Consider the following 18,452-nt stretch of genomic DNA (forward strand, 5'->3'; position numbering starts at 1 on the left):
TTCACCACATCATCTCTACCCAAGTTCATGCCATCAACCACCCAACCCAATCCATCACCAATCAGACTCCAATCTATCTTTCTAGATAATCTTGGACTAATCTTGGACTTAGAATTAGGAGGAGTAGAGCTTCCAGAAACATGGGAATGATAATCTCACTGTATTCTGTCCTTGTCACATCTCATCTGGAATATCATATTTAGTTCTAAATTTGTGATATCACAGTTTGGTTTATTTTTAAGAGAAGAAGCCTGGGATTATGGAGGGAGATGGATGTGTTCAACTATTTGAAGGGCTATCACATAGAAAGGAATTGAATTTATTTTACTTGGCTTCATATGGTAGAGCCAGAAGCACTAGGAATGGCAAAAAGGCCAATTTAGACTTATGTCAGATAAAAACTTGCTAACAAGAAGAGCTATCTAAAAGTAGAGTTGGAAAGGAAAATAGCCAACTACTTTGCCAAGAAAACTCCAATGAGGTCACAAAAAGTTGGATACAATTAAAAATGACTGAATGACAAAAAGTAAACTAACTTCTGGAGTGGTGGATTCCCATTCCCTAGATGCCTCCAATCAGAAGCTGAGTACATTCTCACATTTATGAATCAGACTGGATTATGACTGATGTTCCTTTCAACTCTCAAATTCCATGGTTCTGTGGATGTTCTTTTTCTCACTACTTAGCCTTTGACTACATTGTCCTCCAAGCCTGGGATGCCCTCCCTCCTCATCTCTGACTCAAGACCCAATTCAAAATTCTCTAATTTCCTCCCCCACTCTCATCAAGCACAGCCTTTTACATGAATTCTTTCTTTAGCTCCCTACCATTAGTCCCCCCCCAAAAAAAAATGCTTTCCAATCGCCTTATATATAACATAAATAGTATTCATTCATGTGCATACCTATTGTCTCTGATAAAATGTAAATTACTTAAGGGAAGTAAGGGAATATGTTTTGTTTTTATTTTAGGTACTCAAGTTTCAACTACAGTCCCTGACAAATAGTTAGACATAGAATTCATTAATGATTTATTCAATAATTCATGTCTAGTTCTGTCTTCTGAAAAAATCAACCATTCAATAATGTCTTTAGTCTACTGACAGACTCTAATGCTAAAATACTTATTACCATCTCTTTTATATACCAAAGAATCCTATATCCTATTCTTAAATAAGGCCTTTTGATTACGCTCATGTTGAAAGGGCTTTTGTTTTACACATTATAGAATCCTAGAGCCAAGGAGGTGAAAAAAAAAAAGATTCCAGAGATCCTTCTGTGACCTCCTCTAGGCATCTTAAATGTCACTTTAAATTGTCCATAGCTTTATGCATCTTATATTTTGAACTCTGGTATAATGAGAAATAACTAATTTCCATCAACTTTTAAAAACAATTCTCTCCTGCCAAAGCCCTTCTGCTCCATATCTTTTGAAATTATGATGAGCCACATGGGAGCTGAGAATCATGTTACTAACAGGCTGGAAAATGAAAAATGCATTTCTCTCCTGCTACTACTTACTGAACAGCCCTGCAAGCTTGTGCATTGTTGGGATGTGGAGGGTAAAGAGACAGAGTCATTTATCATTTTGTACGAGATCCCTTTTCCTGGAACTAAGAAAATCTTCAACACATCAGTGTTGGACTGCACTCTTATTAGATGCTCATGCACCTAGCATCAGTAATTCTGCTATCATCATTGATGCGAGTTTTGTAAATATTCACAGCCTCAGTATTGATAGCAAGCATAATAAAGGCACACTTATCCTAGTAGTATACATGTCTCTTCCCTCAAAAGCCCTATATTCCTTTCTAATTAGATTAGAAGCACTTGCTTTAGTCTACTAGCATTTATTAAGTACCTACTACATGCCAAACAGTGTTAAGAACTTGGGACACAAGGAAAGACAACAACAACAATAACAATCCTGTTCTAAGAGTACTGGCTGTAGGGTTAGGAAATCTGGATTCAAATGCTGTCAGGTCTTTACTAGATGGGGATAATGTTTATCAGTCAAGAAGTATTTATATAGTTCCCCAATGTGTGCCAAGCACTATGCTGGGCACAATAAATACAAAGGCAAAAAAGGAAAGAAAGGAAGGGGGAAAAAAATTAAAGGCCAATTGACTTAGACTGAAAAATGCCATCTGCATGTAGAGAGGGAATTATGGAGACTGAAAGCAGATTAAAGCATAATGAGGGGGAGAGGGAAGGAAGGAAGGAAGGAAGGAAGGAAGGAAGGAAGGAAGGAAGGAAGGAAGGAAGGAAGGAAGGAAGGAAGGAAGGAAGGAAGGAAGGAAGGAAGGAAGGAAGGAAGGAAGGAAGGAAGGAAGGAAGGAAGGAAGGAAGGAAGGGGAAGGAAGGAAAGGGAAGGAAGGAAAGGGAAGGAAGGAAAGGGAAGGAAGGAAAGGGAAGGAAGGAAAGGGAAGGAAGGAAAGGGAAGGAAGGAAGGAAGGAAGGAAAGGGAAGGAAGGAAGGAAGGAAGGAAAGGTAGAAAGGTAGAAAGATAGAAAGAAGGAAAGATGGAAGGGAGAAAAGAGGGAGGGAAGGAAGAAGGGAAGAAAAAGTGGGGGAAAGTCCTGTTCTGACAGCACTTACATTCTGTCTGGGTTGAGAATGCATATAGCTAAGTAGATATAAAATAGGCATACCAAAAAGTGTGTGTCTGTGTATATGAATGTCTGTTGAAGGAGAGAGAGAGAGAGAGAGAGAGAGAGAGAGAGAGAGAGAGAGAGAGAGGAGGGAAGGAGGGAAAAACTGGCTCTGAATGAAATCAGGAAAGGGTTAGGCCCTTCCTGGGCCTTTTGTGAGGTGGAAAGAGAAAAAAATGCATTTCAGGCATGAGAGAATAGACATTCCCGTATATGAAGAACAGAGAGAAGTCCAGTCTGGCTGAAGCATGGAGGGTGGGCAGGAGACCAGTATATTATGTAGCTCGACATATAAATTGGATCCAGGATTCTAAAGGCAGGGCAGCTAAGTGGCTCAGTGGATAGAGTGCTAGGGTCAATCTGGCCTCAGACACTTGTTAATTATATGACCCTGGGCAAGTCACTTAATCCTGTGTGTCCTTTCCTCATTTGTAAAATGAACTGGTGAAAGAAATGGCAAATCACTCCAGTATCGGCCTATAAAACCCCAAATGGATTCACAAAGACACATGGCTGAAAAATAGCTGAACAACAAAAATTCCAACGGCAAAAGGGCACTATGGGAGTTCGTTGAAAAGAGGCACTTAGATAGTCAGTTCTGCAAATAAGGAAAATCACTTTGGCAGCTGAGTGGAGGATGGATTGGATTAGGGAAAGACAAATCAAGTAGATTTTAAAAAGAGGTCATATCCAGGTTTTTGGAAGCAATCATAGTTAAGTGTCACACAGCTAGTAATTGTCTGAGGTCAGAATTTGAACTCGGGTCCTCCTGATTCAAGGACTAGTGCTCTATTCACCCAGCTGTTGCAGAAGGAGGGGAGGATTATTTTCTCGACTAAAATATCTACCAATATCATTTTCATGCCTGGGAACATACTTGTTTATCCATCGGCAGGTTGTTTCATTGTGTGTAGTATGCATGTTCCTGAAATAAGGACTGGAATGGTGTCTAGACTAGTGATTTCATTGCTAGAATGAACTCCCAGGTGAGGAAACTCCCTCTACAAATGCAAATTGATATTCTCAACAATGTATCATCTCAGAATGTTGAGCAGAGCAAAGCTTTTTAAACTATGGCTCATGACCCTTAGGGGTAACTGAATGTGGAAGATCTCAAAAAAATTGGCAATAGTAAAAGGTTTCTGAAATCAATGACCAAAAAATAATTCAAAAATCAAATGCATAAGGAGTCCAAGGGTTTCTAGCTACACTTGCCCATGTTGCATTGCACAACTTCACGACAGCCTTAATTCCAAGCACACAACATGTGAATATTGTGCATGACGAACACTGCCAAAAACACCTTGGCTCAAATTCAGAATGGGATCGTGTAAAAATTTCTCCATCAAAAAGAGGTATCAAATGGAAAAGGTTTAAGGAGCGCTGCCCTAAAGAGTAGTGGGAGAGGAAGCAATTTCTCCTTAAGTCACATATCTTATAAATGTTAGAAGGATTTGAACCCAAGGTTTTCTAACTTCAAAACCAGCTCACTGTCCTCTCCAACACACTTGTCTCTCAGCATGAAATGTGTCATGTAAATTGAATTTTGGTGAATTGGATTATACTTTAAATATACCAAGAAAGCTCATAAGTTAATAGAAACTTACAGTGAATTTTTTATAACAAACCATTTAGCAACAGAAATGATCATTACCAAGTGATTTATTTCTTTTTGAAATTGTATTTTTATAGACTGGAGTTTTTTTTTCTACATATAAAACAATACAACAGCCATTTATTATATACTCTTTGTGTGGAACAGAGTTATTTTAAAGGAAGCCACATTCTTGTTTATTTGTTTACTCCCATCAGCCAATATTTTAAAGTGTAGCTATCTAACAATGAATGTTTTTCATGTGTGATCTGTGGGATTCATCTCCATATTTTAATGTCTCATTTTGTCAAATCATAGAATTTTAAGTTAGAAAAGACCTGTAATTCTGCCCTCCATCTCACTGGTTGTTTGGCCCCTGAATATGACTAGGCAGGTTGACTTCCTTGAATTTTACCAATTTGGAATTGTCTTCTTCCTGGATCCAGGCTATGCTGAAAATGGTACAGAACTGCTTTGCCTAGACAGAACAGAGCCACTCTGAGGGAACCTCACCCCTGGAGTGTCTGTACGAGAGTAGCTAACACATCTACGCAGCATTTCACATGCTTTCATGTTTCATTTAAAACCTCACAACATCCAGTGGAATAGACAAAGCAATGGGGTTAGTGATATGGCAGAGATCATGGAGCAACTTTGTATCTGAGGAAGAAAAAGGCCAAGTCTTCAGATCCTAGGATTCAGGGTCTTTTTCTGCCACCATGAAATTTAAAGTGCCTGATTTACAAGCTGAAGTCTATAGAGAAATGCCCCAATTAAATATTTTATAATTCTATTTCCTATATAAAATAGTTACTTGTAGAGCATTACTTGGAAATTAACACACACATAAATTTGTTGATTGATTTTTAGCCTTGTTGATATAGCAAGCTTTTAATAAATGAATATATAGATGTTTCTCTATAAATGAATGAAAAAGCATTTATTAAGTGCCTACTGTAAACAGGTACTGCCCTAAGCATTTTACAAATATTATATTATTACACTTGATCCTTACAACAACCCTGAAGAATAGTAGCTACCATTATTCTCATTTTACAATGCAGGAAACTGAGATTAAGTCACTTGCCTAGGGTCACATAGTCAATAATGTTTAAGGTGAGAGATAAATTCAGGTTTTCCAAAATCCAGGTCCCATACTCTATCCACTATTCTATCTCACTGCTGAGTTTTAACAATTTTCTCCAATTTTGTTCAGCAGCACATGAATAGGAACAGGAACAGCAGAAGGCTGGAGTTTGTAAAAGCAAGATATTTTATAGAATAGATAAACTAGAGATTCAAGGGAATAGTATTAAGTAAAAAAAAATGATTCACTAGGGGATCAAGATAGGAAAGGGAAGAGATTTAGCCAATGCATAGGATTACCATCTGGGGAAAAACTCACTCTTAAGAGGTGAAACATTATAGAACTCAGAAAAGACAAAGAATAAAGTTTAGACTTACAGACAGAGGGTAGGGTAGAAAAACAACAGACTGTGATCAAATCAGGGAATTTTAAAGTTCCTGAACATAGATATGAAATATTTGAGGATGATGGCAAGATCAAAGGGATGACTATCTATGTAATTGCAGTTGTGTAGAGGAATGGGTCACAGGAGATGAATAAGTTGAAGAACTGAGAGGTTAGGGTATTTGAGGGACTATCCATCTATCTATATACATATATATGCATACATATATATACATGTATATACATATATATATATATATATATATATATATATATATATATATATATAAAAGCTGTGGAGGAGAGAATGATTATAAGCTTGCTATTGAGCTCTTTGAGAGAAGAAGGAGAATATCCTAGAGGTCAGTAGATAATGGCCACAAGGATTTTGACTGAATAATATGTGTTGAATGAGCCTCAAAGAAAAAGAGGTTATTGAATGATGGTAGGGAGGGAGAATCTAAAAGTGGTAACAATAATGGAGGCATATTATGGTGACAAGGGAGTCCAGAGTATGACTGAAATTATACCCAGAGAAGGGTAGCCAAGGAAGTAATGTTTCTAAGGAAAGAACCAGGTCTCAGGGTGTACACAAAGATGGAGGAAGTAAGAATAGCAACAGTTTAAGATGAAAGCCAGTTATGTATGGAGCAGCCATTCCTGGGAGCATAGTGGAAGGGATGGGTCTTTTTAAAGTGGGAGGATAAGGAACAGGGTTGGAACAAGGATGGCTAAATGTTCAGAATCTCGGTTATCGGGTAGAATTATGTTACCCATTGAAGAATGTATTCAGGCAAAATTTTATCCATAGAGGATCATTGTTGGATAGAGATTTCCCTCAGCATGTAAGGGGGGAAGGGAAAGAAATTGCAAGGAGACTACCCAGGAAACAGTAACATCGATCTTATGGAGCTGTATTTGACCAGACAAAATGTCATATATTTGATTCATTTAAGTAATTCGCAATATGTGTGTATAGCCTTTAGCTACTGGTATCCCTGAGTAATAATGATAACTCACAAGTCTGAAGCACTGGAAAATTTTCAAAGCATTTTCCTCAAAAACCAGTTGATGAGGTCAGTAATCCAAGTATTATCTTGATTTAACTTAATAAGGAAAATGAGTTTTTGAGACTGTGAATGGTTTGCGCAAGGTCACACGGTAAGTATTGAGCCTCACACCCATTCCAATATTCTGTTAGAGCACTTTAAAGAACAAAGTGTCATTCAAGTGAATGAGGAAGTTCTGGCCCATTAGCCATGCTCTCCATGCCCTCTGAACTTGCCACCTTTCTCCCACTAACCTGCTTTTCTTTCATTGTCCTCCTTGCCATCCTTTTGGACCTGCTTTCCCCCCTCCCTACCTTCTGTGACTCTGTAAGCACGGGGGAAGAGGACCTGACAGTTCTAAAGAGAGAGGTGGCTGTTTTTTGGAAAGAAACTCTTCTTCAGTGGAGCAGCTGGATCCCTTCCCAGTGGCACAGAGAAAGAGTCATGATCCAGAGCCACAGTGGTTTCATTCAGCAGTCCAGTAAAGTAGTCCAAAAAAAGGAGGGCAAAAGGAAGAAGGGAGGGACAAAGGGATAGTTTGCAAGAACACTGAAAAGGACTGTATTTTTGACTGGAGAATCAAAGTTTTCTTTTTTTTCTTCAGTCCAAAATGAGCAACCCTATTAAGGGGTCCCAGATGGCACAGCCAGGCTCTGTGAACCAGCTCTCTGGCCTGGCCCCTATAGGCAGAGTGGGGGGACAGTGAAGGAGGGAGGGCTGTTTCTCTTGGTCCCTGCCTCGCCTGGCTGCAGTTCAGAGTCGATTCTCAGTATCCCTAGTCATCCCTGACCTCGGGGATTGGCTCCTCTTGACAAGGCAGCTCTTGCCCAGTAGAACAGTCAGCAGCTGCCAAGGTGCCAGATCGGCTTCCCTTCTCCTGCTCCGAGCGCTTAGTAGCTGCCACAGTAAATCAGTTCAAAAAGAAGAAAAGTAGTCCACAGAAATAATAGCAGCCTAGGTCTGTTTTCTCAGGACAGTGACCCCTGCAAGGGCATCCTTTTCTAGGCAGACTCAGAAAAAAAGGACAAGCAGCATAATACAGTGCCTGGGCAGATATAAGCATAAATCCTACCCAAGAAGTCTCCGGGACGGCAGTTTGATGTCACAAAAAGCACAAATGCAGTCAGAAGGTCTCGATTCAAATACTAGCACTATAATTGATGTGATATGTGCCTGGACAAGTGACTTAACTTGGAGGCCAAACACATAACTGAATGGAAAGAGCACTGGATTTGTATGGAATCAAAAGGTCTGGGTTCAAATGCTGATTTTGCAATCTGGAACATATCACTTCCCGGCACTGGAAAATCACTTTTCTCACTTATCCAAAAAAAATAGTCGGGGAAAAACTATACGATCTTTAAGGTGTCCAAAGTTCCATAATATTCTCTATGACATTGTAAATGCCTTCTCCTCTATTTTGAAACTAATTCTTATCTACTGTAGCCCTGTAAAAATGAGAGGCTTTAAGAAAGGGGACAAAAATCTCACCACTCCTTACTGCCTAAAGGCTGCCAGATAGTCTTCTCTCCTGCTTTTCTTACCACTTAAGTCCTTTCCTCTGAAAGTTACAAAGGCTGTCCCCATGCTGGCACCCAGCTTAAAATTTTCCTTTAAACCAAGAACAACTCGCACCCCAGTCTGAGATAGGCTGTAGCAACCCAACGCAAGCATCATGTGCAAGCATGTAGACTTACTAAGAATTAAGACTCTGTGAGTCCAATTTGGGATTCCAGGCTAATTCAGAAGCCCCTACCTGCTTCTTAGGACTTGGAAAAATCACCAGCTGGTGGAAGCTGGCATATGAGAAGCAGGTATCAGTGCTTCTAAAGCTTAGTTCACCTCTACTTTTCAGTCATTGCACCAGAACCCACTTATTGGACTTGGAAAGCTTTGGAAAGGTTTCACCCCCTCATTCTACATGATTATTTACTCATTGAATCATTGACTAATTGCATATGTGTTTGCTTTGTCATTCCAGATAAACTTTTAAGTTTCTTGAATACAAAAGCCATGCCTTTGGTTTTTTAATATGCCCTTCCCAGTCCCTATTCTCAGTGCTTCACACAATTATAAGAAAAGAGGTACTCAAGATATTTACAGAAAGTGATTGTGGTACTATGGAAGGAGCACTCAATCTGGACTCAAAGAACCTGAGTTCCAGCCCATTCTTTATTATCTTGTGATCTTGGACAATTCAATTAATCTGTCAGAGCCTGTTTCATCACGTGTAAAATGAGTGGGTTGGACTGGACCACACTGAAAGCCCCCTCCAGTTCTAAATTCCTGAGCTAGTATTGATGGATATATCTTTTCTTCATGGTTTTGCACACAGCCTCCTAAAATTGTTTTCAAGTTTCTTTAGCATGAGGCTATCCTTGCATTCTTAGTCATAACGAGAATCAATCTTTTTAAAAATAATGTTTATTAAAATGGCTCATCTTTTCATGGAGATTAACCCTGGTATGCTAGAAATTTTGGCCATTAGATCTCAAGATCTGGAAAGGCTCCAAGACCCAATGACAGTCTATGTTCCCTTTGTAAGGATTGACCTAGCTGAGCTCAGACAACTCATCACTAATATGAAAGAGCAAATTATAAATACAAATATATAAATTGTAAAAAAAAAAAAAAAAAAACAAAGGGATGGAAGCTATATTTATAGAGAGAGTATATGTATTAACAAAAATTAATAAGCATTTATTAAATTCCACATGTCAAACACATTATAACTCTTTGGTGTGTACTACTACCTTATATAACATTGTTATGTCAATTATATTATGTAATTCTGTATTTATATACAATTATATTAATTACAGGCATAATATATAAATATAACAAATGGTAAATTATAATAATTTATGACTATATTATATAAATATTAATTATAATAAACAGTATAATAAAATTAACATGGCTATATTCTGAATATGCTATAATAAGCATAGTTTTAATAAATAAACTTTCTTGAGTTGCTATCAGTAACTTCTTGATGTTCTCCAGGATAAAGTACAAACTCCTCATCTTGGCATTTAAAGTTCTACATAGTCTGACTCCAATCTATTCTCCCAGATTTATTTTATATTCTCTTCTTCCACATACTCTTTGTTTTAGTCAAATTGCCGTACTCAATATTCCCTAAATTCAGTATTCCATCTCCCACCCTCGTGACTCTGGACAAGCTGAGACCCATTCCTGGAATGCATCTCCTCCCTACCTCTAAAAACCCCTACTTTGCTTCAAGATACAGCTCATGTGCCATCCCCTCTAGGAAGCCTTTCCTGATCCCCTTAATTTTTAGTCTTTGTATCCTCCTTTAATTAGGATCATAAACTAATGGATTTACCTGATATCCACACTTCCACTACCACCCCCCCAGGTGAATTTAAATTTCCTTCTATGTCTGGACTTTTCTTCATTCATAGAACTCCCAGTGTATTGCATATAGTAGGGCCTCAATAAATATTTATTGGATAAACGATGTTTTTTCTGTCTTAATTGGTAAAACAATGATCTAAACATGTAACAAGTTGTAAATATAAGGATTAAAGATTACATATTATTTCAAGATTCTAGGGTCATAAGTCAAGAACTGAATAAACATAGAAGGCATCTAATTCAATCCCTTTGTTTTATAAAAGCAGAAACACTCAGAGTGATTCATGGCATAAAATAGATAATTGTCAAAAGCAGGATTTGAATTCAGATCCTTTGAAACTAGATCAGGGGATTTTCTATTGTACTACTGGTGTTGTTCAGTCATTCAGTCACATCCAACTCTTTGTGACCTTATGGGCCATATCATCCAAGTGGGTTTTATGATTTGCCATTTTCTTCTCCAGTGGATTAAGACAGTTTCAGCGTCTTGTCCAGGATCTGAGGCCAGATTGGAACTCAGGTTCTGATTCCAGACCCAATGGCTCTACCCACTGAGCCTTCTATTGGCCCTGTTGGACCATACCACTCCCAATGTAACATGCCATTGCACATTTATTATTTTCTGCTTGTTATGCTCAGGAGGCTTTTTTTAAAGCCAGGAAATGCTCTGATGCCTTATTCTCTTTTGACAGGAGTGAGTAATGCTGAGCTGCGCCAGCCAGGAAAATCTCCCCAATTCAGCGTGAACTGGATTATGGGTAATGCAGACCTAGAGGTTATAAATGCCACCACAGGAAAGAGAAATTGTGGAAGTTCATCCCGGCTCTGCAAACATGTGCTCTCTGCAAGATGGGCAAAACTGTATGGAAAGGTAACCTATGTGTTTGCTGGTGCCCTTAGACCCAATGTCATACTCCACAGGCTACTTCCAATATTCCTACTTAGGAGACAGTGAGTCCACTGTTCTGTGATAAGTTCTGGTTTTCATTTCCTTCCTCATCAATGGCCTAAACCAATAAAAATCTCTATTCTTCCCCTCCTTTAAAACTGGGCATTTTGCTCCAGGAAGGGAATGCTCCATTTTTAGAGCCTTAAGATTGAATAATTGGACTTGCAAGCACACAAACAACCAACAAGTTTCCCATGAAACCCTCAAACTATATTTTTGTGGTTCATCCAATAACTAGACTGAACTGCCTGCCATACATTGTACCCAACACCAGGGCAGCAGAAAACAAGACAACTGCTCTGGCATCCCTATGTTCAGAAGTCTAGGTGGAAGAAATACATCATCTTCCTCACCCAAACACTGAATTTGAATGGCAGAGGCAGAAAATATTTGCCTTTTCCTCATGTCCCAGATTATATTTAGTGATTACAGCCCTTTCCTTTTCAAAGCCCTTAAATCATATGTGCTGATGATCAAATCTCCTAATTTTAAACTCAAAACAAGGAGCCATCAATCCATCCAAAAGGATCCCTGTGGGCCATATATTTATATGTTTTTAATTAATATATCAACACATTAAAAGCAAGTAGGAACTAGGTTTTTATGTGGTGTAGGATGCATTCAGGACTATTGTGGGCCGCAAGCAGCTTGCAGACCACATGTCTGACACTTTTGCCCTAGAACAACCAAGGTGACAATCCATGATGAACTTCACATTAGATGCTACAAGACTGGTGAAGGGTGAGAGTAGTTTCGACGTATGATAACAGAAATCTCAAGGACTTCCCCTCTTCTGACCTACTGCTTGGGAACCTACTAGAAAAAAAAGAGAAAGAAAGGAATACTTCAAACTCAGGGGAAAACCGGGTTCATTAGAGCCAGAATTCAGCATATGGTAACTTTAAAATCAGACTCTTTTTTTATGTCAACCATTTTTATAACAGTTTTTTCAACAACCTTTTTCTTGGTCAGTTATCACTATTAGGATTATATAGAGATTATTTGTGAAGCAGCAACAGAACTAAATATTCATGATTTTTTTAAATTAGGGACAAAAATACATATTCCTTTGGCTGCTTACAAAAATGATGCTACTTCTGACCTCTAAAGAGCCCATATGCCATCATAAGATATAAAGGACAAAGTATTAGTATTTATTCAGCAAGCCTGAATCCCACTCCCAGTTCTGCCTCTAATGCTTTAATTCTGGGTCTTATTTTTTCTCAACTTTAAAATAAGAGAATGGAACTGAATCAGTGACCTCAAACCCAAGAATCCATGATAGGACTACTTGTAAAATTTATATAGTAGGACAAAAAGTACTCCAAACTTCAAGTTTAATATGAAATCTGAATTTGAGAGCAAAAGGCTATATATTCTTTATGCTCCTTTTTTATCTCTAAAATCAAGATCTTTGGGTCTGTGTTGGATTTATCTGTTGGCAGGTTTTCCTGTAAGTTACAAGATTTGGGCGGTTTACAACCATTAATATATATAAGCTCTGAGGGCATTTGGGGATAGAATTGGTTTTTTTTTCCCCTTTCCTATAATGTCAAAGATGTACTGTTGGATCAACTAAGTTAAGACTTCAGTAGGTCATAGGGAGTCATTGATTTTGTCCTCTTACAAAACAAAAGATGCTTTCTTCTCTTGCACATGCTTGGGGTGATATTGGACTGCAAACACGTGTCTTTGTCTCCAAAGATTGTTTCTGGCAGACACTTCAGTTTGGCTTTCTAATGAGCATTTGCTCAGAACTAGCCCAAGCCCCTCCCCATTCCTTCATTTCCCTCCTCCTCCAACCTCCCAGCACTGGATGCTGGCATGAAGCCCTGCTGTTTGGATCCATGTCCTATGCTGATTTCATAGTGTTGGCCATTATACCTTGAAATTCAAAGGAGGAAAAGTCGTGTTTTGAATTGTCTGAATTTCTTGATTTAAAGGAAGCTCTTATTTCACTTTTAAGGCTCTGTTTTAAAAAATTCTTTCCACCTTTTCTTTTTTCCACCATCCCTACCATATTCCCATCATCAAAAACCTACCACCTTAGCAGAAAAGCCATTTGTTTTAGCCTTTCATCACAATAATGTCTGCTTGAACAAAGGCTCCTTGAACAACTGGGCTTGCCAGAAAGGGGCCTGCCAGGCACAGTTCTCTTGTACAGTTATCTCTTTAATATTTTACAATGTTTTTGGTTTTTTTAAGGGCAAACACCCAGGGATCCCTGTGAGTTTGCTACTTATGAAATTCATGGGAAAGATTACTCAGCTGTTCAGAGCCCCACAGCCCTAGCCCAGCTCCATTCTGTTGGCTTATTTGTTTCTCTGATTTCTGTTTTGCAGCTGAGCACACGGATCCCAAGCCATGGAGATGCGCCATCAGTGTACTGCGAAGCCAAACTGGTGGCCCAGACTTACCAGTCTGTTAAACAGCAGCTGTTTAAAGCATTTCAGAAAGCAGGTCTGGGCACCTGGGTGAGGAAACCCCCAGAGCAAGACCAATTTCTACTAACTGTATAAATCATTAGACTCCTTTGCTACTCAACCAGATTGAAACAAGTGGAGAAGGCCAGGGCAGGACAAGTGAGCTAAACAAAGGGACTGTGCTGATCAGTTTTCCCTTTTAGGTCCCAGAAAGACATACAAGCAAAGCGTACTGTATTTGAATGAGGCACAAAAATTTGCTTTGGAAACCATCGCTTCTCATTGCCAACACCCTGCTATGGTTGTGAATGCCCAGACTCCTGTCTGGCAAACGTGAGTGCCGCTGAGGGATGCCATGTTCCTCCATTTCTTCCCCTGGAGAGGATTCTGGGTGTGATTCCTACCTAGGATTCTAGGGTAACAGGCACAGTTTAAAAAAAAAAAAAGGTACCAAACTAATCCTAGTTTAAATTGAATTTGGTACCACCAACATCCCCACTCTTCCCCAAACTTTCCAAATAAGCCAAAAGTGGAGAAGAAATCCACTTTCTAGCAAGTGCCATCTCTATAATAGTGGAGATACACAAGACCAAAAGCAAATTTCCCAATTATAGTACACAAACCCTCCATGAACCCTCTTTTACAATATAATTTTAAGTGACTTGTAAAGATAAATCTAGCATATAGCATCATCTCTATTTGGTCCGCTCAAATGCCTGAATTCTATCTTTTGAGTCACTGCATTAAGTTAAAGGCATCTTTATAAGGTTTGCAATAAAATAAAAATCCCTCCAAAAGGAGTAATACATTAATCTAATACCATTAACACCCTCACTATGATTAGTTTATCAGAAAACTAACAGTTACCTTATAAAAGGCAGAGCTGGGACCCAAGATGGGCAAGTTTGAAATATGAAGGAGAGTTCAGAAAAGATTGAGAGCTTGGGGCATTATCTTAAGGAATATAGCTTCTTAATGCATTTCAAGACAGAAAAATTTGGTAGGGAGGCTGACAAGGATGTGGGTGATTGGGTTATAGGCTCATGGGCTGCTGCTTATGTTACTGACACCTAAGGTTTACTCTATGGATAAAATGTCTCAGTTCTGCTATTAATTCAACCATGTGAGCTTGAGCTAGACACTTCTCTTCATCTCAGTTGCCTGGGATCTATAAAAGGAAAAAAAATCATTTCTGAGATCATCAGATGATCTCTGAGGTCCCCCAAGGGGCAGCACAAGGGCAGCAAAGAAAGGATGGACACTGAAAGGAGAGAGAGGGGAAGTCCTAAGATGTCATTTTCAAAGAATTGCATACGTCACAATCATCTGCTGGATTGACCCTGAATTCCAGTTCATTCAATCAACCACCATTTACACTGTGCGTCCTATATACCAAGACCAGTAACAGATGCTGAAAATACAAAAGCAAAAGCAAATTAATTTCTATCTTCAAGATACATTCCTTGGGAGAAAACTCATTCAACACAGAAGTGAATTTAAATGTATGCAAAGTAAAAACAAAGTAATAGGGATGGTGGATGGTACCAGGACTGGGGGTTAAGAGAAGCTTCAAGATAGGAGGAATTGGAGAATGGAAAGTGTAATCAAAACTGGAGCTACATGGTTGCCTCATGATACAGAACTGCCTCCAAACCTACAAGCAATCACCCTATTCTTGGATCCCAATGTTTTTCTAAGAGGCTAGACATCCATTCGCTTAATGATCATTTACTAAGCACCTAGTCTTTGCCAGCAGTTTGGCATTAAGGGTTACAAAGATGAGTAAGACATGGTCTCTGCCCTCAGGGAGCTGTAGTCTAGTAAGAAAGATAAAATGTGTATGCAAATAACTATAATACACAATAAGATTTAGCAATGCAATAAAACAGATATAGCATGCAAATGGAATTTGAGAAGATCTCTTCTGGATGGGAAGAATTTATGGAGAAATTTGGATTTGAATTGTGTCTAAAGATACTAATGTCCCATAGACTCGGGGTCACAGGATTAGAACATTATATCCCACAGTCATAAACAATTGCCTACATTGCTGATGCTTATGACTCTCCATTTATGTCTCCAAAGTCCTATATGTATCAATAACTCACCATGTGACCTTGAGGAAGTGACCATTTCTCTGAACCTCAGTTTCCTCATCTGAAAAATTTGGACTAATTTATCTCAGAGGTCCCTTCTGGGTCTAATAGTCCATGATTCTAAAAAGCTTAGAGACTTCTGATCAGTACACTAAAGACAAAGTCTACATGGCACAGAAGGTTATGAAGGATGATGATTAGGTGGGGAATTCAGGTAGCCATCAATGCTGATTTTTATTCCTTCTGGCCTTCATCCCATCCCCCAACATTTGCAGCTTTAAAAACAGAGCTGTTAGATCTGAGAATGAGAAAGCAAAATCAAATTTTGAATAATTCATCTCCCCATAATGAAAAGGAGAATAAAGTAGGGCAATAAAGTCAAACGGTTTGCATTATCCATTATCTTTGTCACCTGAATTCCCCATTTAATTGCATATTTCTTTGTGCTAACCATGCCTTGCCAATGACAATGAATCCAAGTGATATGTTTTCAGGGAACATAGAAAAAAAAAGATCTTGCTTTCCAGGGCAGATGCATTCCTCCTCAGAACTATGTGACCTGTTGCTGAAGTCTCCATTGTACATTGACATTGTCCACCTAATAACATACACTGATTCCTTGTCACCAAGGAAAACATCCCTCTCATGCCTTTCCTTGCCAAGTCTAAAAGTCACAAAGCTGGAAGGATCACTTACAAACCATTCCACTGTAGCTGAACACAATGACAAAATGGCACCCCTCATCTCAGCTTTCTTTGTCTACCCCCAGAACCATTCGTCGTGGCTGATGTATATTATCAAGTCTTTAAGATTTAGTTTTTCCTTTTTCCCCATAGAAAGAATTTTGAGATCTCAAACTTTTGTTTCCTTTTTGATTGTAGTGCTTCTCTTCAAATCTGTATATATACATATCTATGTCATGCTGCTACCGACTTGTGATGAGTGTCTTGTTGTTCCTCCAAAATGTCAAGCTAACTTACTTTTCAAACATGTAGTTCATGTTTTTCCATATAATTTGCTTTTTATGAGGAAATGTTCTTATCAATAAAGTTAAATTCTTTTTTAAAAATATATACCTATATAGATAGATAGCATTTACCATGTCTGGAGAGCCATATGAAGACATAATATACTGATGCCCAGAATAGAATAGTTGCAGTATTTTGATGAGCTCCTATTTTTAGATTACAAATTTTAAACTGTGTCTATAGCATTTGTTTTCTAAAAAAGAAAAAAATTTAAATTCATTTGAATTTTATTGTAATAAATAAATTAGATGTTTTAATTTAGGGTAAGAGAGATTCCTCTTGAAGAAATCTTGCCAATGACACATCCTATCTGAATTGCCCAAAAAACAAAAATAACACTTTCTAACCAAAATTAATGAATAGTTAGGAAAAGTCCTTTGGGGAGGGGCTGGGTAATAGGGAGAGCAATTCAATTGCTGTGTTAATCTCCTTTGGGTTCATTTTATGCATCTTTGGTGAGTGTCTGCTGTTTTTCCAGTAGGATCCAATGTCTACATCCCAGATTACTGCTCAGGATAATCCATTGGTCAATACATTTCTTCTGGGAATCCCTAAAACAGGAGCATGACATTATAGGAAAAAACTATATTAGGAGCAGAAAGAGCTCCCCTAGGGGCCTCTGGGGAAATTGTTAGCTTTCTACTACTACCACTGCTTGTATCGTTTCTCCTTTTCTCTTTTTATCCTTTTGGTCCATGATTCAACTTAATGGAAACAACACTGGATCTAGAGTTTGAAGACAGAAGTTTTTAGTCCCTGCTCTCCTAATTTACTAGATGTGTGACCTGAACCTTTCTGATGCTTAGTTTACTCATCTGTAAAATAGGACAATAAAAGTGTACTACCTACCTCACAGGGTTGTTGTGAGGATCAAACGAGATAATTTAAACTGTAAAGTACCATATCAATGTGCCCTTCCATTTCTTTATTCTCCTTCCCCTTTTTTTCCCTCCTCATGAACTGTTGTTCCTAACAGGTATACCCACAAGTGTTTACTAATTCAGGACTAAATTTTGCCCTTGGTCCTGTGTACCTCGCCAGCCAGAACAGCTGGGATTAACTGGTTCAGACTGATCAGAAGATCTGTTTGCAATGAGACATACAAGGGAAGGTAGACTGCAGACAGAAAATTGAGTATTCAAATAAAGCATCTTAAGGCATCTCCTTATTTTAAAGTGTGGGGTTCTGAACGATCCTATCTAATAAAAAGACTTGATGATGACCCCATTCCCTTACCTCATTTCACCTAGACACTAGGTTTCTAACATTCTTTAGAATAAGCAGCCACCCCAAACCCAGGAAACCATATCCCAGCAGTTAACTGTAAGCATACAACATTTTCTGAAGCAAAAGGACCTTACCCAATAGTAATTCTTAAATGAAGGTATGTACATAAAAGCATGACTGAATGGCAATACTGTACCAATGGGTGTACATTTGTAATATTTGTAAAAAAACAAAAAACAAAAACAAAACTTAAAACAACAAAACCACAAAGAAACCTGAATTTACACATGTGAATTTGCTGCTAAGTTCTGTAAATTGCACTTCAGTGATACCTGATAAGTGAATGTTTCTGTTAAGTGAATAAAAATCCCAAGTAAAATTGTTCTTTCCTGCATTGTGAGGCCTTCTTCATCTTAGATGTGTTCTAGCAATTCTGAGCTCTTTAGTTTCAGGATTCATCAAGACTCCTCTAATTTTAAGGGAATGGCGGCCAGATAAGAGGCCCCCAGGTCAAGTCTCATTCCCACCACTCACTAGCTGACTTATTTGAGCCACAGTGGCTCCTTTTCAGACTTCCTGTTTCC

General features: G+C 38.5%; 1 protein-coding gene across 6 annotated transcripts in view; it reads left to right on the forward strand.

Annotated features, from left to right (window-relative positions):
* Positions 1–17,543, forward strand: part of ADARB2 (adenosine deaminase RNA specific B2 (inactive)) — a 651,356-nt gene extending 633,813 nt beyond the window's left edge. For all 6 annotated transcript variants that reach the window (XM_074267208.1, XM_074267213.1, XM_074267207.1 and 3 more), the window contains 2 exons: positions 10,838–11,016; positions 13,437–17,543. In XM_074267208.1, the coding sequence (XP_074123309.1) occupies positions 10,838–11,016; positions 13,437–13,613 (356 nt within the window). In that variant the 3' untranslated portion in view covers positions 13,614–17,543. The remainder of the gene's footprint in view (positions 1–10,837; positions 11,017–13,436) is intronic.
* Positions 17,544–18,452: the final 909 nt, after the last annotated feature.

This window comes from Sminthopsis crassicaudata, chromosome 5, assembly GCF_048593235.1.
Source record: "Sminthopsis crassicaudata isolate SCR6 chromosome 5, ASM4859323v1, whole genome shotgun sequence".
In the NCBI taxonomy this organism is placed as follows: Eukaryota; Metazoa; Chordata; class Mammalia; order Dasyuromorphia; family Dasyuridae; genus Sminthopsis; species Sminthopsis crassicaudata.